This window comes from Nyctereutes procyonoides, unplaced genomic scaffold (assembly GCF_905146905.1).
Source record: "Nyctereutes procyonoides isolate TBG_1078 unplaced genomic scaffold, NYPRO_anot_genome, whole genome shotgun sequence".
Classification (NCBI taxonomy): Eukaryota; Metazoa; Chordata; class Mammalia; order Carnivora; family Canidae; genus Nyctereutes; species Nyctereutes procyonoides.
In genome coordinates this window covers 37,622,171-37,644,492 of record NW_026575047.1, presented here as the reverse complement: position 1 = coordinate 37,644,492, position 22,322 = coordinate 37,622,171, and the positions used below count along the sequence as shown (strand labels likewise).

The window sequence follows — 22,322 nt, the reverse complement described above, 5'->3', positions numbered from 1 at the left end:
TTGTAAAAAGAGACTCTGCTGCTTGGGTCCTGAAATGTATGGCTTGAGGAGTGTATAAGGCACCCTCTATTCCGTAGAGAATAAGTTCCATACACGTTCACAGTGGTCTCCACCACTTCCGTCATCCCACCCCCCACCCACGTTCTGGAGGACACACATCCCCTTGAAGCTCACTTGCCCCACCCACCTAACTCCGTGACAAGTTACATACAATCAAATCTGAGAGATGATCTGATCCAGAACTGAAGCCACTCGTGTCTGAGTCAGAGGGGCTGCTAGACCGAGAGTCCAAGATGGGCCGGGTGTCCAGGCGGGATCCTCTAACTGAGGGTGCTGGAAACTTGTCCACCAGGTCAGATCCAAGGGGGTCCAGAGGCAGGAAGCTCAAGGGGGGTTTCCCCAGGACATTGCCCAGTGGGTTGTGGAGCACACTCAGTACTAGAAGAAAAAAATAAAGAAGTCTCAGGACCTCCTTGTTTTCTTCCCAACAGTCCTTCCCTTTTCTCCCACAGCCGCCCAATAAGATACACAAAGGCACAATCACCAAAGCACGACAGAACCACAGTGAGAGTAGAACGAGCAGATAATGGCCAACCAGGGAGGCAGTTCCAGGACAGCTATCTGAAGACCAGAGTACTTGCTGCAATAGCAGCAAAACTGCTCTGTGCCACCCAGACTGCAGGGTATTTGGGAAGCTGTGCCAGCAGGAACCCTGGTCACAACTGCTCTTAACATCTGGGTACACACATTGTACAAAGGAGACACATTCAACACAGTTAGGAAGCCCAAACCACGGTCCTTCCTGCCTGCCTGTCAGCATATCTATTCAAATAATTCCACCTTTCTAACACTATACAGCTATACACAGAATTTCATGCCATATTCCACAAGTCTGTTTCAACATGAGCACACCAGCTTCTCTGTGAAGCTCCGTCATGCAAAGTCCTTGCACGTACAGACTCTCTCCTGTCCTGTACAGACGGTCTCCAGCTTCAGACACGGAGACGGAAGCAGGACAGTGTGATTAAGCCCCCTTTGGCTAAAGACAAACCTGGGCTGGAACCCCACACGTCTGACACCACTTCTCTATGGCTGTGTGCTCTGAGAAGCTCGTGGAGCTCCCATTTTCTCATAACATCTTGAGTGGAATACCAACTGTTTCATAGCTTTGTCAGGAGGGTTCGATAATTAAGAAAGCACATGCAAAATGCTCAGCAGAGCAGTGCCTGGTACACAATAAATATTTAAATACCAAACATCAAAAACAAGTGAAGCAAAGGCCAGAAGAGGTAAGGGAGGTAAAGTGGACAGAAGAGGACATTTTTCTATCCTTGGCTTGAAGACATAAGGAATCCAAAGGAAAATACATCTCTTATCCATGAGAATAAGGAATAAAAGGGCTTTTCCACGGAGCATGGCAGCACGAAGGCTAGGGAAGGAGCGCTCATCTGATAATGTTTTCATCCCATGACAAGGGAGAATGTCCACCTCAAAATGGCTGTTAGGTGAAACCAAAGTAGTGTGTGTGTATGTATGTGTGTCAGAGTGTGTGTGCGTGTGTGTGGGGTGAGTGTATCTGAGAAAGTGTGTGTATGTGTGAGTAGTGTGTGGTGGTGGGTGTGAGTGTGTATGTGTGTGAGGGGGGTGAGGGGTGAGAGGTGTGCGTGGGGGGGGTGTGGGGGTATGGTGTGTGTGAGGGGTGTAGGGGTGTGGTGTGTGTGTGGGGGGAGTGTGGGGGTGTATGGTGTGTGTGTGTGTAGGGGCTCAATCAGCAGTGGTCACTGAGTAACACACAGGTCTCCAGAGCTGACTTGGAACTGGGGTTCCAAGTCAGTCTGACCGACTGCTGGGGGCTGTGCTAGGTACCAAGAGGCAGGAATAAACCTCTCCAAACATGAAGTCAAAGTGGAAGCCTGCTCTCGGGGCACCGCACACACGTACCATGCACAACAGAGTGCATGTCCCAGATGCGACCACTTGACTCTCCTGTGGCCAAAAGATGAAGATATGGTGGGTATATATTTAGTTTTTTTTTTTTTTTAAGATTTTATTTATTCATGAGAGACAGAGACAAAGGCAGAGAGAGAAGCAGGCTCCCTCTGGGGAGCCCAATGTGGGACCCGATCCTGGAATCCCAGCATCACGACCTGAGCTGAATGCAGATGCTCAACCACTGAGCCACCCAGGCGTCCCAGATTTTTATTTTATTTTTTTAAGTGCAGGGGGCATACTATGAGTATGTGTGTTTATTTTGTTCTGGTAAATATACCCTTGATTTTTAAAGACATGGTCACACTGGTTTCATAGGGGACATACCATGTTACATTCCTACTAGCACTGAAGAGGACTTCTATCCCTCCACATCATGCCAACACTTGCTATAGTCTGTCTTTTTAATCCCAGCCAGTCTAATATGCGTGTGTCCTGGGGGTGGGGGAGTCTATACCACCTACAGCAAGGAATCTGTTCATTTATTACACTGTTTTTTAAGAAAACTTTTTTTGGGGGATCCCTGGGTGGCGCAGCGGTTTGGCGGCTGCCTTTGGCCCAGGGCGCGATCCTGGAGACCCGGGATCGAATCCCATGTCGGGCTCCCGGTGCATGGAACCTGCTTCTCCCTCTGCCTGTGTCTCTACCTCTCTCTCTCTCTCTCTCTCTCTCTATCATAAATAAATAAAAAGAAAAAAATTAAAGAAAATTTTTTAAAAAAGATTTATTTATTCATGATAGAGAGAGAGAGAGGCAGAGACACAGGCAGAGGGAGAAGCAGGCTCTATGCCGGGAGCCCGACGCAGGACTCGATCCTGGGACTCCAGGATCGCGCCCTGGGCCAAAAGCAGGCACCAAACCGCTGTGCCACCCAGGGATCCCCTAAGAAAACTTTTTAACTAGGTCTTTGAAAGCAGTTTCCTAAGCATGAGCACATAACCGTTTGCTGAAAGTGTCTCTCAATGCTTGGCTTCTGACATCCACCAAAAATAATCCTTGTCAAACTTCTCAAATACTTTTGACAAGCCCCTGCCTCACCAAAGCACAAAATCAAAGCCCCAGAGCTCATGCCATGAGAAGGCTGGAAGTGTGAAGATTTATTCAAGGCTCTTTCCTGGTGCTGCAAAACCTGGCATAAAAGCACCGTGAAAACTAACGGATCATACATATTGGCCTTAAAAGTGGTACTGATGCCCTAGAAGGCCTCATTTTTCTTCACATTTTATAGAATTAAGTGTCGGGTGCCAAATAACAAGATAACAAACAAATCATACTTTGAAAACCAAGTTAGGGCACTGAGACTTCATTGTGAAGGTCCCAGGCAGACACTGAGGAGCTGCTGTGGGGGTGGCAGAGGAGGCTGACAGGAAGGCCACCACCACACCGGGGCCCACTGACAGAGACCATGTCTACACCGATGGCCACTCTCTCCAGTAGTGTTAGGAACCTGGAGACACACTGGACCCACATAGGGCTATGCAGGAGGAAGTGGGACAAGAACTGATGGAAGCAGCTCTAGGGGAGGTCATGCGATACAGGTGAAACACAGAAGTGGGTGAACAGAGTAGAAGCAAATGTAAAACCAGCCATTTCAACGTGCTGACAGCTTTAAGAGGGATGAAGGGGCAGAATAAGAAGGTGGTGGGATGGCGAACACTGAGCTTTGAGGATGGCAAGATACAGGATGCTGACCACAGTGGGTTGACGTGGAATGTGTGGAATCTGAAATACTGGAGAGGTCATCTAAATGGATATTCAAGGGACCCATGGTGATACCTGGGCCTGGGGTTAAAACAAATACTGAGATCTTCAGAGAAGGAAGGAACTGGGAAGTTAGAAGGAAGAACAAAAGGAATGGCTGTGAGACAAGTGGTAGATGAGGCTTGGAAGAATGTGTATCTCCTGCTTGACAAAGCAGCACCTTCAAGGAAAAGCCCCTAGCAAATGCACAAGTCAGAGGGAGCACTCCCCAGTGAAAGAGAAGACACAGAGCTGTGTGTCAATCCTAAAAAAAAAAAAAGGTATAGCACAGTAGGTAACTCCAGGAGCTATCAAGGGAAACAGCATAAAGCAGCAGAGCAAAGCTCAAGAGAAGATGGCTGGCCCAAAGGGCTTGTGTCTGAGGACACTGAGGACAATAAACATGTGCTACGGTAACTATCTTCACCCTAAGTTTAAAAAAAAAAAAAAAAAAGCAAAATGGGTGCTACTGAAGACTACTTTTCTCATTCACATCAGTTTCTGTTCACTACTGTGTTGGTACTTCTGTTCTAGCCACAGATCATCTACTTCAACATGCAATCCTTTTTTCTACCATGCCCACAAAGACATCTTGATGCTCTGTCAAATTCCTGTGTCAAAGCTATGAATTATGACTATAGCATTCTTCTCAATGTGATAATAAGCCTGTCTAAAACGAAAATGTCATGACAATCCATGTTGGCCACTAATGAACTCTACTTCCTTAAGTGCTCGTGGTTCATAGTCAATCATCTCTTCTACGATCTGGACCAGGTTCATTTACTGTACATATAGCACGTGTCAGATGCTTTGTTAGAAGCACTTTAGGTAAGTAATCTTCACTACATTCTAAGACATGAGTACTATTACCCCATCTCAATAAAAGGCTCAAAGGGCAAGTGTTTGTGTAAGTAACAGCTAGTCAGTGACAGGGTGGGACCCAATTCTCTGATTCTGAACTATAGCTTCTGCAGTGATACCATTTACTAGCTTTTTTTTTTCCCTTTTAATACTTAGGACTTTACATCTTTTTATCTTCCTGTTATCGACACTTTTTTTTTTTTTTAAAGATTTTACTTATTTATTCATGAGGACACACAGAGAGAGAAAGGGCCATAGGCATAGGCAGAGAGAGAGGCAGGCTCCATGCAGGGAGCCTGACTTGGGACTCAATCCGGGGACTCCAGGATCACGCCCTAGGCCGAAGGCAGATGCTCAACCACTGAGCCACCCAGGCGTCCCTCTTTTGTTCAAAATTCCTTTAAGACCATCAACTACTGACAAAGCTCTCCCTCCTTCCAAAAGTCAGTGCCTTGAGATCTAAATCATTCAGGCCATGAAACTTCTCTAGGACCTTGCCACTGTAGGAGCTCATTAAAAATGCATCTTGGGCCCCACTCCAGACCCACTGAATCAGAACCTGCATTTTGAACAAGATCCCCAGGAGGTTTGTGTGCACATTAAAGTTTGAGAAGCACTCATCTAGAAAAACCTAAGGCTTGCTACGTCAAGCTTCTAATCAGTTCCCCTTACCACACCCCAAAAACCTTCCATATGTCATTATTTCCCTTGCCTTAGAAACTGTTGGTTAAACACAGCTCTTACAGCATAATGGCAACTAGTAACTAAAATAACAGCAGTAAGGTGGCTATACAGGACATTCCCAAGGAGTATGATCTCTGAAAACAACGGTGGGGTGCATGGTAGGGAGTAGGGGAGAGGGAGGGTGACAACCAGGAACAAAGACTATGATAGAGTGGTACAGACTTGGTAACAGGTTCAGGAAAAACGTTGACTGAAGCAAGCCCGATGTTGTGAAAAATATTCAAGACAACCAAGAAACTTTGTAAGCTCATACTGAGCCAAAGCAAAAGGAGCTGGGGCCTACTGCTTTGAGAAGATACCTGCTGACAGAGAAAAGTACCATGAAGGACATCCTGGGTCACGTGATGAAATTGGAGCATGAACAGGACTTTAATTAAAGTACTGTTATCAACCTTACGCTGACAAAGAGTTGAGAATGGTTTTAATTACATAAGAACATCTCTGCTTTTAATGGTCCAGGACGAATTCACGTAGAGACAGAAAAAGAACATGCAAGTGATGAAGTTGAGAATCACAAGAGGAGAGTCCAGATAAAAGAAATAAAAGTATTCCTTGTATAACTTTATAACTTCAGTAATCTGAAATTATTCCCAAACAAAAACTTTTTTTAAGTGACACGAAGGAAAACTAGTCAATTCCCAATGGAATCTGTCTCTTTCAAGGTAACTGGATCTAGCCTGAAAAGAATCAAGCACAAGTAATAGGGCCTAGAATCCCAGTGGGAGGGGCAGGGCATGATAAGTACCTTTGGAGCCTCTTCTTATAAGAAAAAATAATCTTTTAAACAAGCTTTTTAAAGCCTCAAAAACATCTGTATGGATATTTGCAGGCACCCATGTATACAAAGTTTTGTCTTCTGTACCAAACTGACCAACCCACTCCAACAGTGGAGCTCAACATCTGGCAGAGAGCAGGGGTTCAGTATCTGCTGAATAGTACTGGAAGGAAGGAGACATCACATCCCTTAGGGCCAGTGTGCTCACTGAGGCTACACCCTTTCCATCAAGGTTATTCAACTTATGGACACAATACTGACTTAGAGGCAACTTGGAACTAGAGGGAAAAAAAATCTTAGTTCATCCCAACCCAGCCCATCACCAAAACAGAGGCTGAGAGAAGTAGCTACCAGCCTTGTCAAATAGAGTTACTTGACAAAACCCCTTCCGCTGGTTTCAAATACTTTATTTTTTTTTAAAGATTTTTATTTATTTATTCATAGAGACACACAGAGAGAGGAGGCAGTCACAGGCAGAGGGAGAAGCGGGCTCCATGCAGGGAGCCCGATGTGGGACTTGATCCCGGGTCGCCAGGATCACATCCTGGGCCACTGGCAGTGCTAAACCATTGCGCCACCGGGGTTGCCCCAAATACTTTCTTTAAAGAGAACTAAACATATATAGGTATAGGTGGAAGAGAGCTACTCTGCTCGAGGAAGGGCAGGTCAGAAGAGTCACCTCCCTGCCATCTGTTGGGATCCTCACAGCCATGGGTATATACTTCCATTTTCAAGTATGAAGAGCAGGAAAGAGTGCTTCGCTCAATACCATCCCAACCACATAGAAGAACAGAGGGAAAGAGCTTAGATCAATGGCTCAGAAAGGCGCAATGCCATCTAGCAGACATAAGATAAGGGTGCCCCAGGATTAACACACTTGGGTCACATCAACACCTCCATGCAGTTTCCTGCAAATATGACAGTGGAAGGGGCCAAGGATATTGTAGGAGTTTGGCTACAAGATGCAAAGAAGACAAGAAAACCTAATATGAAAAGGCTTAGGATTTTCCAGGTGTTTTGATATTTCCTTCAACCTACAGAGGGAGCCAGGTTTCTGGAAACTGTCACGCACGGTCAGATGCCCTGGAGTAACCTAACTATTCTGATATAGTCAACTCACACAGGGCCTGGCCAGGTAGTTCTTTGAATATCTATAGATCACAGGAAAGTTTCTAGGGAAGATGGGACCTCATCTCAAGAGATGGAAACCTGTCTTGTTCCTGGCTCAGGTCAGGAGACCATACTTCCCCTGCTGTAAGGGTGCTGGGTGGCCAGCACAGATCTCCACCAGCTGAGAATCGGGAGGGAAGGAGCCAAACAGCTAGCAACTGATGGTTTCCCTACTCCTAACTTGAAGTAGGAGGTCTATCTACTGGAAAAGCACACTCTAAGCTACATAACCTAAATCCAATGTAAGCAATAGGTCACTTATACTGCAGGCCAGTAACCTATCTCGAAGTCCACTCCCCATCACAGGGCACAGAGCTTCACCAAGGCCACGTGTCAAGTATTAACAACCCAGAAGGCTTAGGGGGTGGGGAGTGTGGGAGAGAAGTCCATAGGCACCCCAGGAGCCAAGCCCTGATCTCTCTGCTCTATTCCTGAACTCTACAGCTCCAGGACTATAGGAAGCCTGAGCTTTACCAAGTGCCTCCAGCCTGGTGGCCAAGCGTATGGCACTTGTATCCTCCAAAAGTGACTAAAGAAAAGCAGTGTGCTCTTCCTGGAGCAGAAGCACTCATCCCCACTCACATGCTGGCAAGAATCAGCATCAGCTACAGACAGCTCTCAGGAAGTCACGGGGAGGAGAGGACCTGGCAGAGGGTTCCAGCTCATTAATGCTACCTCAGAGGGTACAAGAGACCAAATCAGCAGTAATATTTTTAGACCGATTGTTAACTTTCTCCACTTTCACCCTTCTACGCCAGCTCCTGTGGGTTTTACAGCTGAGTCACTGTTCGAATTTTCTGAAGCCTTCCCCAAAAGTACAAAGTCACCCAGAGTCTGATGGTGGCAGCAGCAATGGTAGTAAGAGCTTGGCACTAGATGTGGGTATTGCAAGACCCTAAGTTTAAGCTTAGTTAGGGGAGAGACTAGGCCCAAGACATTACAGTCAGATGCCTGCTATCTATGGGGAGTAGTCATGGAAAAAGCCCAGACCAGGAGTCATTATTTCTAGCCTGAGATTTAGGACCACATACTAGAACTGTTCCTTTCCTATCACAACCCTTGGCACTGGACTGCTTGCTCAAAATCCATCTGAAGGCACAGAGGTAGGAAGGGGGAGGGCAGCACTCATTCTAGGTGTAACAACAGACTGCTCTTTGCCTAGAATTCCAATGCTGCAACTATACACCATACCCCAACTTAAGTGGCAGTCTCCTGAGTGTCAGTGCCTCTACTGACTCTGGATCCCACAGGTCCAAGGTGGTACCAAATATAGCCTTTCTCCCATCTTGATCATTGGACAAGTTTCATTACCTAAAGAAATGATATACCCAAGTCCCATGTAAGGTCAGCACACTCTCTCTCCTACCCATTTCTTTGTCACCTAGGAGACACCCTGCTTCCCAGGCCCTCCCTCCTCTCTTGCACTGAAAGCTATTCCTCAGCAGACTACCTGACCCCGTGATAGAATTCACGTTCCAGTGTATGACAAAATTTTCTGTAAATGCATCTTCATGCCTTAGAAGCTATGGAGGTTCAGAGATACTGATCTTTGAAAAAAATCTATCCATCCAGCTGACCATAACAAGTGGGAGGCAGAAGAATGGGAGAGACCTTGACCGTATTCTACAGTTCAAAACTACCCAGGATTAACACCACAGTGGCTCAGCATTCATCGTTCATTCAATAGATCCTTACTGGTGATCCCTGGGTTGCTCAGTGGTTTAGCACCTGCCTTTGGCCCAGAGCATGATCCTGGAGTCCCAGGATCAGGTCCCACATGGGGCTCCCTGCATGGAGCCTGCTTCTTTCTCCACCTGTGTCTCTGTTTCTTTCTGTGTCTCTCATGAATAAATGGATAAAATCTTTAAAAAAAAAAAAAGATCCTTATAAAAAGCCATGAGCCAGGCACTGTGCTACATGCTGGAGATAGAATAGTGATGAACTAGATAACTGAGTTAGATTTGAAGAACTTAGTCGGGCCCAGGAAATCCATGTTCTACAGAAGAGGAGTCCAACTCTGTTCTGAACGTCACCTCAGAAAGGCTGTTTGGAAGGACTGCAGTGGCAGAAGCAAAGTACCGAGGGCTCCCCTCTCATCCCAGGCTGATCCTGCATGCCCACCAACAGGGACCTTGTAAGTAACACAGCATGGGGAACGTACCATTCATAACCTGACTGGTCAGCAGGTGGGCAGAAACCAGAGAAGATCGACAGGTTAATCTCTGAGGGACTTGTAAAGAGAAAACAAGACATGGTCTCTGGCATCCTCACACTGAGTGAGCATCTGGTCTACCTGCTAGGCTTTGGTACAAGGCATTCATTAGGAGTCCCTGTTTCCAGGCTCCCCAAAGTAGATTCTAGGGCACCCCATTCCTGCTGAGTAATGCTGCATGCCAGAGTCCCTGGGGGGAGTCAGGAAGACAGCCATTAGCTGGTGCTGATGAGCAGAGACTCATGTGGAGAGGAGTCAGAACTGTCCACTGCACAACCTGGCCCTGACGGGTCTCAGCAAGAGAACTCACTATCTTTGGCCGGATAGCCCCAGGGCTGTGCGTGGAGGTACTTTAACAGAAGAGTTCTTGTCCAACATGTTAGAGTTCTGCTTACAGAAACACAGATGTAACAGAAAGCTTAAGAGTTTTGGAACCAAAGAGACCTGGGTAGAATCCTGACAGCTTTGTGATTTCTGGTATTTCACAACCTCTGTGAGCCTACCTCCTCATCTTTACAATAGAAGTAATGCCCATACCTGCTTCACAGGACTCTGCAAGCATTAAAATCACATGATGGACTTTGCATAGGAAGCAGCTGGATAGTGGTTATTAGTCACTCTATCCCCCATCCTGAGGTATTGAGGACAGCTTTCAGAGTCTTGCTCTTCCATTACAGGACTTAAGACACCGCCAGGAAGACAAAGGTAGTGCTGGACACTGGGGTCTCAGGGAAAAAGCCACCTCTAACATTCATTTTTCCCAAAGGGCTCCCCTCCCATCAAGAGGTGAGGCCACAAGGTAGGCATAGCCTAGAGGGAGGGACTCCACGAAGTGCCATATCCCAACCAACGCTGGCCTTGCATGCACAAATCTCAAACCCAGATTCCACTTCAGGGTCTTCATGCAGGTCTCTGAGGCCAATGGAACCCATGTAGCAGAAAGACCCAAGCCCCTTGAGAAAGGTCTCCATGTACCAGCCTCATGCTGAGAACCCAATGAAAGATTGTCCCTACACACACACAGACACACAGACACACACACACACACACACACACACATCAAATCCTTAGGGGAGAAAATGGAAGCACCCACTGTAGCAACTATTATGTTGCATTTGGTATACCTTTCTCACCTATTTTCCCTTCATAGTCATGGGATTTTATTCACCAATGTACCTCTAGCGTCTAACCTAGTATTTGGCTCATAGCCAGGATTCAATGCTTGTTGGATAAATTTAGCCAGGATTTTCAGTCAAGGGCCCTGCTATCTCCAACCTTGCCCCCAACATTGCTAAATACTTAACAGTGGCAGGAGATGGTCAAATGTGAAGCCATAGCTGCGTGGGGCAATATATCACCACACAGAGCCCAAGGAATGGGCTGTGCTCCACAGAGACAGCCCAGTACCATGCTGTATGCAAGGATAACTCCCAGATTGTCCAGAGCTGTTGAAATACCTCCTCCCTCCCTGAATAAAGTGAGCTAGTTGGTCTTCAGATGGGAAGGCAGTGTAGGCACTGGAATGTGGGCTGCATGTTCCCGCATTGCTGGCAAGGGTGCCCGATCTGGCACTGCAGCTGGCTGGTGGGAGGGCTACATCCTACTCCAGTAGGCAGTACCCTCATGTGGGCTTTCCAAGAAGGCCCAGAGCTCAGAGAAAGAAGAGCGGTGGCCATCACCAAAGCTTCAAAATTCAAGAACATCACGATGTGTTAGGGATGCGTGTGTCCTTAAGCCTCAGAAAGAAAGACACAGTCACACCAGCCCTGCCCATAGCCAGATCATACCACTGGGGCAACCCTCTGGTCCCTATGAATGCTAGGGCCACATACTGAAGTCCCTCCCTTATCCACAAAATCATGTAATATTTATCAATAAAGTGCCTGAGATGAAAGGTCAAGAAATAAATCCATCCCTATTCTGGAGACAAGTAGCTGTAAGCACAGGACATTCAGGTAGTATGGAAGCCAGAGAAATTACGGCCAGGTCCATCCTATTTTTTACAGCCCAATTTCACAGTAGCTTTCAGGCCATGTTTTCCAAGGCCCAAATTGGGTCCTCCTGCAATTTTATGTGCTGTAATACTTTTCAGAAGGACCCCTGTAGTTAAGACAGACCAGAGACAAGGCAGGGCCACGCCCCAAGCTGGTATCAGTGAAAGACAGTGCCTTAGTCAAACATGGATCACCACAGACAGATGCCCACCTCCTCTGTGAGCTCTTCTGTCTTCTGCTCAGATACAGTAGGAGTGAGAGCAAGGTCAGCTTCATAGGCCAACTGGGTCGACTTCAGAGTACCACATAAAAGCAGAGACCACGGCCTCATAGCCATGATCTCCAGGCACAGGATACCACACTTACTTGCCCAGAGGAACAGGGCAGTTACCAACCTTTCTGGATAAAACTGACTCAACTGAAGGCCAGTACTTCAAGAAACTCTACCTTGACCCAGAGTTAGTTATTTAGGGCAAAGCTCTTTCCCATCCTCAAATTAAAAAAAAAAAAAAAAAAAAAAAAAAAAAAAAAAAATCCAACCCCCTACCCTCAAATGGGATTTTGCTGAAACAACTGGCCATTAAAATGCCAGCAGACACAACAGTCCCAGGCTCTGCAAAGCATTCTTTAAAAAAAAAAAAAAAACCTGTGCCAAATAGGGTGTAGGCCCGAGAAATCAACAAGACAGTACCTTGCTGCGATGACTGCCAGTTTCTGGAGTGGGGGAGGCGAGGGAAGGACAGCAGGCTCAGTGAATCCCAGGATCAGCACCAACAGCAAATGGCTGCCCCACCCCCACTACCTTTCCATCTTCCTAAAGTATCTGCTGCTAGTACTCTTTTTATTAAGACACAATTTATATAAAGCAAAATACATGGATTTTAAGTTACCTATCATATTTCCTAAGTTCATTTCTTGCTGAATACTCCAAGACTTGGTCTGGTCAACCGTCCCCTGTGTACCACAAGAAGGTAATGAACGGGCACTGGGAAGGTCTTGCCAGAAGCAGCTCAAGGGGTTGCCCAGAAGCCCCTTCAATCTGTCCCCATCAAATCCTCTCAACGCAATAAGGGGTCCAGGGTCCTAAAGGGGAGTGGCTCTTCCTCCTCCATATATTTGGTTGCCCTTCACACAAAGAAAAACAAAGGCTCCGCAGCTTAGACTTACTCCACCCCACTGACCCTGCCTATCTCTTTCCAGGATCAAGACTCTCACCCAGATGGTAAGTCAATTCCAATATCCTAGTGCCACCCAGCCTCACCTGAGGTTAAAATTATTCCCCTGCCATAATTCAGGGACCACCTATCCTCGTATACAGGTCCCTAGTTTTAAAAACCACTGAGAAACAGAATCTGGACATCCAGGGATCAGCCCCTCTGGTCCCCTCCCCCACCTAAAAGTGTTTTGCTTCATCATCTCCAAGACAGGCCTGGGCTCGAGGAGGTTAGCTGGATCTTTTCTGCATTAAGACTGTCACCTTGGGGACCCTTCTCAGGGCTACCCCAGGTGCAGACTAATAACTCCAGGGAATTTATCAGGGTAAGTGGAAAAGCCATGCCTGCCTTTACAAGCAACCATCTGTCCTGCCACACTCACAGCCAGCATTTCCATCTCTTGCAAAACAGCTCCATGTTGTATTGGGGTGGGGGGGGAGTGATGCAAAGGGGAAAAGAACAACTGTTGCTGTGGATGTCTTCGCTCACCACCCCATACACCCCCCTCCCCCAGCCAACTCATTTTCTGGCACTCACCCGAGTGTGTGCTGCTCTGGGCTGAGGAATCCGAGTCCTGGGTGCTCCAGGGTCGGTCGCAGCCTGTGAGACTGAGGGACTGCAGGCCAAGGCACAAGTCATTTGCATCTGGGAGGCCCCGGGAAGAATCTTGCGCAGAGGTGGGGAAAAGCATCCTGCTTGCAACTGTTTCTTCAGAGTCCTGGAAGTCTGCTTTGGACAGGAGGACAGCAGAAACCTCAGAGTTAAGGGCTGTTTTCCCCAGTATTATCAACAATAAATATTATTAATAATAGTTTCCCCAAGCCCAAGGAGCAGACATCCAAGCTGGCTGGATGCTGCGGCCGCTGCCTCTGCACTTTTGGGGGCGTTAGAGCAAAAGCAGTTGCCATACAGCCCCCCTCCCCACAAACACACCCCTATCCCGTCTGCATTACAGACTGGGCCAGCATGTGATCAGGCTGCTGATGCTTCCCGCTGCCAGTGACATCAGCCGGCTGAGCCGTGCAATAGAGAGCGGCATCATCCCTCACAGAATGGGGGAGGAGCAGGAGGGGACGACAGGGAGGAGACTTGCCTCCCCGGGAAAAGATAGCACAACAGCTACTTGGAACAGTCCGGGTGCAGTGCCGGTAAGTCAGGGTTCTGAGGCAGCGCCCTCCGGTCTCCAGCAATGGTGGCCAAGCGGCCCTCGGGCACGACTGAAGTCCTCTCTGCTGACAGCAAAGCCAAAGCAGCCGACTGCCTGCTCGTGTAGCTCTGCCCTCCTGCCCCTCCCTTCCCCTCCCTGTGCTCTCCACCCCCAAACCCAAAAACACTCTAGTCCTGGACTCTCTCCAGCTGCTTGCTCAAGCCCTGGTTTTGCAGCCCAATGCAAAGCTTCACAATCCTGCTAGCAAAAATCTATGTGCTCCAAGTGGCCCCTAAGCAGCACCCTGACACAGCAGTGTTTACCACTGAGGAATGGGATAACCTTCAGGAAAACACTGCCCACCTGGACCCTGGGGACCACCACCTGGTGCTACAGGCTTGTCTACAACAGTTCATCACAGAGAAAAGGGGTCAGCTTTGGCAGAGGGAAGGGAGTCACTGGGCTGCTCAGGTGTGTCCCATAACCCACATGCGGCATAAGCTGTGCCCTGGCCAGGACAATTCTGCACCCCAACAGGATGGGCACAAGTCAGGAGCACACACAGGTTAGGTCCAGCTCCCCTTCACTCCTGCACCCACAGGGACAGACTGGGGCCACACTAACAGTTTCAGAGACGTGGAAAGGAGAGAAGCAGTCCCAGCATTCTGGGTGTCCAGTGTTCAGGGGCTCCTACTACCTGGCCCTGCTGACACCCTTCCCTGGCCTTCCGAGCATTCAGAGCTACACTGGCCAGCTGGGAGGCTCACTGATGTCTCACTCAGGGTGCTGCCCAGGACCAAGGCCCTGCTTCTGTGCCACTCACAGCTCCGGCCACAAAGTCCAGCTCTGCCCAGAGATTCCAGAACCTCCGCCATTTGCTCTTTGCCAATATGCTCGCCTATATCAGTCCCTTTCCATCATGACCTGTAGTCACAAGGCTTCCCCACCAAAAAAAGAGGGTAGAGCAAAAATCCCAGCCTCAGCAGACAGGCCGCTGGCACCCAGACCAGGCTGGTAGCACCTCGCCTTGAGTGTCCTCCCATGCTACATGAGTAGTAACCAGATACAGGCACCAGGCCCACCTGGGACCATCCGACAGAGTCCCAGATGGGCGGTGCAGGGATTATGCTGTTAGCCAAAAGAGAAGCCAGACAGAGCCACCTGCACTGTCTACCCTTACGTCCTTAGGCACTCAGAGCAGAGAGGGGAAAAGTGGCCAGTCCATAGCAGGGACTCCTCCCCTTGGAGGTGGTTTTTTCCATTTTTCTTTTCTCTCTCTCTCTTTTTTTTTTAAAGAGCTTTGCTGCTGTGTCATCCATCCACGTTATTCCTGTCTGGCTGTAGATACTCTGCTTGCTCCCTGTTTGTTAAAGCCCTCTCACCACTGCACCATGCTGTTGTCCTCACCCCAGAACACTCCCTCCTGCTTCTCTATGTTCACCCTTCACACAAACTAAGGATATACTTTAAAAATAACTTTTATGTACTAATTACAAAAATGTGATGCTACCTTTAAGACGATCCACATTTAAGTACCCATGTCCCATAAACCAGCTATCCATATAGTCCCTTCCACCTCAGGGTGAGGCCTCCTATGCCTAGAAGCTACTGCCCCCCAACCTCTAAAATGAGAGTATTTGTGTCCGTGACTACCCCCATGCCCCCTGGCAAAGAGAATTTAATCACCAACTACACTGCTGCCCAAAGTCTCGTGTGACAGACCAACACTATCAGTACCACCAGAAACTTGTTATAAACACAGAATCTCAGCCCCCTCCCTAAAACCTATGGAATTGATCTACATTTTAACAAGATTCCCAGTTGATATCTATGCACATAGAAGTCTGAGCGATACTATCTATACAACTTCCACAACCTTCACACCCTGAGCTAACAGACCCAGGCCCGGGCAGCAGGGCTCATTAAGGACAATGACGGCTACACACATCTGGATGCTCCAGAATCTAAACACAATCCGACCTTCCTGCCCAGCATCCCTGCTAGAAGCATCACCCCTGGCCTTATCCAGACAATTTCCATTCTACCATTTCCTCCAGAAAAAGGCTTTCACTTACCACTGCAGGATTCCTTCACTAGATCAAAAAAAAAAAAAAAAAAAATCAATGGAGCCCAAACCCATTAAGCCCAAAATGCTTAATGTAGCAGACTGGGAAAAATTGAATAGCTTTAAAAGTCTGATAGGGCACCCCCAGTAGCGCGGCAGTTTAGCGCTGCCTGCAGCCCGGGGTCTGATCCTGGAGACCCAGGATTCGAGTCCCGCGTCAGGCTCCCTGCATGGAGCCCGCTTCTCCCTCTGCCTGTGTCTCTGCCTCTCAGTCTCTCTCTCTCTGAATAAATTAAAATAAAAATACTTATATAAAAATAAATAAATAAATAAAAGTCTGATGGATCTTGCTTTTGCTCACCAGGTCTGCCACTGTGTGATTTTGGCCAAGTTACTTAGCATCTCTGAGTATCTTTTCATCAGGATCACATAAAGTGTCTGGTACACTGTCTGACGTAGTATTTTATCAGTATCTTCAGTAAGGTGACCATATAATTTATCGTCCAAACCAAGGCATTTCTGAGAAAGGGGGTAAATTTTAATAATCACACCAGGATGAACTTCCAGTTTTAAAATAAGTTGGAGATGAAGAGTACAGCATAGGATACTCAACGATACTAGTAAAGTAGTAGGGGTTAGACACTGACACTGCTTACTGTGCTGAGCACTAACATACAAAACTGTGGAATCACTAGGCTGTACACCTGAAACTAACATCACAGTGTATGTTAAGGATACTTCAATTAAAAAGGACAGCAAGCAGAGATTGTAGGTGAACTGGTAGGCATGATCACTCTAAGCATGGCCAGTTGTGTTCAGAAACATTTTACTCAGACTTTTTTCTTTAAGGCATCCCTATACCCAATGTGAAGCTTGAACTCACGACCCCGAGATCAAAAGTCACACACTATACCAACTGTACCAGCCAGGTGCCCCTCCAGAAACATTTTACTCAAAATGCCTCCTTTCCAATGACCGCCTGATCCCATCTCTCCAGACTCACCCATTCTGCTCCATCTCTTTCCTCTGTATTGAAAGACAGTTTGAAAAATACTGTCAACACAGGCTCTTACATGAAGTAAGAGGCAAAAAGCAAAAGCTTTTCTCTGCTTCTCAAGCTCACAGTAGATGCTGGACAGGAGTCTGCCCATTTTTACTAAAGGCTATTCAAAATTTTTTGCCAAGCGCCAACTAGGCACTCTGAAGTACTTTAAATACTGGTAACCAGTGCAAGATGAAGTGAAAATTCTCATTCTAAGGCAACCTATTGAACAATGTCTCTCAGCTTAAATGCTTTTTTCTACAAGTTTCCTTTATCCATACTTACATAAAGCTTCTGATTTAAGTTTAACTTGGTTCAAAAAAATTGTTTTTACTTTGGTTCAAAATTTTAAAATAATTTCCCTTTGAAATGTCAGTTATATTATTTACGGTTAATCTCCCAAATTTCTTAGCAGCCAACTAATAAGGGAATAAATAAACTGACCCAAAGTTCAAAGTTTGCAATAATCTAAAATACAGCATCCCTTGGCAGACTCAAGATGCAGAGGTGAACCAGGGACCCTGGCTCCAGACCTTGGAGTGGCTTCGTCAGCTTCTCCATCTTCGTTAAGAACCTGTCTGTCCTCTCAGGACTTCTCTGCCAGCGGAACTTAGCACAAAACTTCTTAGGGTCCACTGTAGCCACCATTTCTGAGCATCTGGCAAGTACAGGAAGTTAGACAAGAACAGTGCTGGGAGGCCCTCACTTGTGAAACCATGAAGGCAGGCACCATAGTACAAGGCAGATGGTGACTGCAAGAAGTTAGGAGGCCCATTGGACAACTGAATTGGCTTCAGAGAAAAGATCACAAGCTGATTCTAGGAAAAAGGAGACATAATTTTGAGGAGGTGACAGGGAAGAAGGTAAGCAAGGTGTATTTGCAGGAGCCAAACCAAGGGAGAAGAGAGGTTGGAACTTCAAACTGACACTCAGTCAAGCAACAAGGAATGTCTGAACTCTTAAACAGGAAACAATGTGCTAAAGGGTCTGGGATGAACCAGACATCAGAGTTAGGGAAGCCAGAGAGGCCAGGGATAAGAGGAAGAGGAGAAAGAGAAGGGATGGCTGGAGGAGGAGCTGGAGACGAGGAAACCATGTTAAATGACATAAGCAAAGGTGCATCTAATACCATGAGTAGAACAATGTGAAAATTCTGTATGCTGATGGAAATTTTGGTAAAGGAACACAGAAAAATAAGAACAGCTAATGTGTGAAGTTAGCAGGCTGCTAATGGATTTTCCTTTAGTTACTGTACAATTATAACAATGCAAAATAAAATCTGTCCTCTTTCTTTTCCTTCTTTTGACCTGAAAGCAGCACACTATTATAGTTTGTTTAGCAACCACACAAGCTCTTTTATAAAATCTCAGCTTCACTCCCAAATTATAGTCCTCGGGAATAGCAGAGATAGGACATTGGATTGTTTGTCCCCATTACATTCTTTCAAATGACTAACTTTATAGTCAGACGAGTCTACTTAAGTCAATGATTTATGGTTCTTAAGGTTTTAACAAGCCTATAATGTAGCATTTCTAAGAATGTATTTCTAAAATGACTGTTTGAAAGACAATTTTCTCACCCAAAAATCCAGAAAACCAAAATGATGATTTTGAAAATCCATTTTAGTAACTTAAAGATAAAGTACAAACATGCAAAAAGTCAGCCATGTGTCAAGATCATTTAAACTCCTCTGTTTGAACTATGGCCCTTAATCACTCATAAGCCAGGGGAACTGCAAGCTTCTCCAGAGTAGTCCTCCTCAAACTTTAAGGGGCAAACGAATGACTAGGGAATCTTTCTGAAACACTGATTCAGATTTAGTGGGTCTGGGTCAAGCCCAGAACTTGCAATTTTAACTCTCAAAAGATGTCAACAGTCCTGGTATGCTGGCCACACTCTGAGTAGCACAAGTTTAAAAGGGTTTTTCTACCCCAGATTGTGTCTTCCAGGCAATTCACCCCATTCTTACTCAACACCACTTTCTTCATGATGTTCGCTCCACTGAACAAGTACCTTCAACTGCTCCCACTGGCCTCTCAGATCAAAGCCAATCTTCAGGTCCTGGCTTACTTATTAACTTACTCTTACACTATTCATCAAACATTAAAGGTTAAGCTTGAATTAATGACAACTCCTCAGAAGTTCACACTCTAGGGAATAATTTATTCTTAATCTGTGTGCTAATAAGTGAAACAATAGTTGAGGTGAGAGAACATACATGGGGCTAAGACATTCAGAGAAAACTTACATATGATTTTAGTTATACGTTAAATCACATTACAGATTAAGGTATGAAAGACAACCAATTCACTTTCTACATCCCACCATGAAAATGGGATAATTGGCTTTAGCCTTGACTGCTTTTAATAATCTCTAAATTCCACAAATTATTTCCATGATAGTAAGAAGTGATTTCCATCCTATTTCTTAAATACTAACAATGTTTAGAGATTCCAAAATGTCATATACCATGTTCACACACTGAAAGATTAAATATTGTCAAAAAGTTGATAGCCATCCACCAAAGCAATCCACGTGGTCAATACAAGCCCAATAATACAATAATATATCTGGTCTTCAAGTAATTCAGTGGAGAAAGCCCCTTTAACACACAGTTCTGGAACCACCACAGATCCACAGGGAGAAAAATAAATCTTGACCTTGTACCTCACACCATATATAAGCATTAAATCAATATGGATCAGAGACTTTAAAAAGTTAAAACAAAGCTTCTCTAAGAAACTATAAACTATCTTTGTGACTTGGGGTGGGAGGAGTGCACAGACAAAGGTTTCCTATGGAGGATACCGAAAGCAATGATCATTAGAAAAAAAAAAAAAAAAAAAAAAAAGGGCAGCCCCGGTGGCGCAGCGGTTTAGCGCCGCCTGCAGCCCGGGGGATGATCCTGGAGACCCTGGATCAAGTCCCACATCAGGCTCTCTGTATGATGTCTGCTTCTCCCTCTGCCTGTGTCTCTTCCTCTCTCGCACTCTCTCTGAATAAATCTTTAAAAAAAAGGGAAAGGGAAAGGGAAGGAAAGAAAAAAAGCTTTGGGAGGAGCCTGGAAGCATCTGCCTTTGGCTCAGGTCATGAGGTCAGGGTCCTGGGATGGAGGCTCCCTGCTCAGCAGGCAGTCTGCTTCTTATCCCTCTGCTCTGCTCCTCTGCACATATGGGCATGCCTGTGCACTCTCTAAATAAAATCCTTAAAAAAAAAAAAACTTGATAAACTGAGCTTATCGAAGTTAAAAACTTCTGCTCATCAAGACACCATTGAGAAAATAATTGGACGAGCTACAAAATGAGAGAAAATATCCACAACCATATCTGATAAATGGCTAGTACGTAGAGTATATAGGAAATATTAACTCAAAAGTAAAAGAAAAAAGTGTTTTTCAAAAGGGCACAAAATACTGAAAAGGCATTTCACAAAGACAAATAACTGGTCAAACAGCACTTGAAAAAGTGCTCAACATCATTAGTCAAAGAAATGCAAATTGGACCACAGGGAACTACTACACACCCACCAGACAGATAAAATTAGAAAGACTAGTTCCACATTTTGTCAACATTTAGTTAATGTTGCAGATCAGAACTTCCGTGCATTATTAGATGCAGTACAATCACTTCTGAAAAAGGTCTGCACACTTATCAACTAGGCATAACGTTATTCTATGACCCAGAAATTCCACTCCTAGGTATTCAACCAAGAGGAATGAAAGCATGGATTTACAAAAAGGTCTGTGCTCGAATGGTGACAGCTTTATTCATAATCACCAAAACCCGGGGACAGCTCATATGACCATCAACAGAGGAATAAAATGTGGCTGATGTATCAACTGGAATATGACCCAGCAGCCAAAAGGAATAAACTAATAGATGCAACATGGAGGAATCTTAAAATAATTACATTGAAAGAAACTTTACATAAATGGAATCATATCTACATACTCTTATTTGAAGTTCTAGAGCAGGCAAAACCAATATATGGTGAAAAGAAATCTGGTGGTTACTTCTGGGGGAGGCAGAGGAGGAGAGTGGAGAGAGCTAACTAGGAAGAGGCAGGAGGGACCTTTTGAGAGGATGGCAATATACATTTTGATGGGACCTAGAGTTGGGTGTGTGCATTTGTCAGGATGCATCTAGTGATCCATACAGGATTTTTATATTTCACTATGTAGAAATTTTACCTCAAAAAATTGTAAACAAATACTGAACATTAATGATATGCATACTGAAGTATTTAGGGGTGAATAATATCCATGTCTGCAACTTACTTTGAAATGTATGGTGAAAGTAAAATGAAGTGATAAATGGTTAAGGAGACAGATAAATAGGTATGTGGTAAGACAAACTTACAAAGTGTCAACTGCAGAATCTGGGTGGTAGGTATGATGGGTATTCACTTCATAATTCATTCAGCTTTTCTCTATGTTGGAAAACATTCACAGTAGAATGTTGGGGAAAATCAAGCAAGACTTCTGACAAAAGGTAAGTCTGACTGAACTCAGTGGTTTGACAACAAGAACGGACTTCATTAGATTTTATGGTTGACATTTTCTATTAAGCACAGCATGAAAAAAAAAAAAGCACAGCATGTTAGAATCTATAGACCCAAGTACTGACAATACATACTTAAAGCAAGTGTAAGGTAAAGTGTTTTAAGATACTGTAGTGGCAAAGGTGTATTTTTAAATTAATTTTCTCGACCCTTTAGGTAAATGGAGGTAAACAAGGTCTCTAAGTCAAAGAATGACAGACATACTAGTTATCTAAGACCTTCATAAAGCACTCTTGGTATACTTTCAAAAAACTGAGAAATTCAATAACTGATGACTTAGGTAACAAGTCTTTTCACAAATTAGACGGTTTCCAGTTCCTCCTTTGTCACAAATATGGAGTGAATGGAACTGTCAGCAAGTACAAGACTAAAAATAATGACAGATGTCTGATTTTTTGCAGAGAATTTGAGGAGTTCAAACTAAAAGACACTGCTCTAATAACTCCTTCATTTCCCATCTTTTTATTTATGTGAATAAGTTTACTCAGAGCACAGATCTATAAAAAAGCAAAAAATAGGAATATATTTGGTGCTGAAAACTCTGAGCCATTCCAGCAATAAGTGAGTCTTCTAAAATTAATGGGTTTTTTAAATGTCTCATCTATCTCATTAAGAAGCATTTCCAATAAACAATCATTAAAGAAAATTTCATGAAAATTTGTAACATTTAGACTGTCTTATTCAACTGTCCTAGCAAACCAAAGCTACAGCAATCCAGGATACTTATAGCCTTTTAGTCACAGAAAATAATTTAAAATTTCAATTTATGTACTGTTTTTGTTACAAAGAATAACCTATGATCGACAAAA

General features: G+C 45.1%; 1 protein-coding gene across 8 annotated transcripts in view; it reads right to left on the bottom strand.

The window, feature by feature from the left end:
• The window catches only part of CPEB1 (cytoplasmic polyadenylation element binding protein 1), a 90,514-nt gene that overhangs the window by 13,413 nt on the left and 54,779 nt on the right, over positions 1-22,322 (bottom strand). For 4 of the 8 annotated variants that reach the window (XM_055326567.1, XM_055326564.1, XM_055326559.1 and 1 more), the window contains exons 3-4: positions 13,237-13,428; positions 212-438 (exon numbers count right to left, since the gene is read on the bottom strand). In XM_055326567.1, the coding sequence (XP_055182542.1) occupies positions 212-438; positions 13,237-13,390 (381 nt within the window). In that variant the 5' untranslated portion in view covers positions 13,391-13,428. The remainder of the gene's footprint in view (positions 1-211; positions 439-13,236; positions 13,429-22,322) is intronic. The other 4 variants (XM_055326566.1, XM_055326560.1, XM_055326562.1 and 1 more) reach the window with 1 other exon arrangement.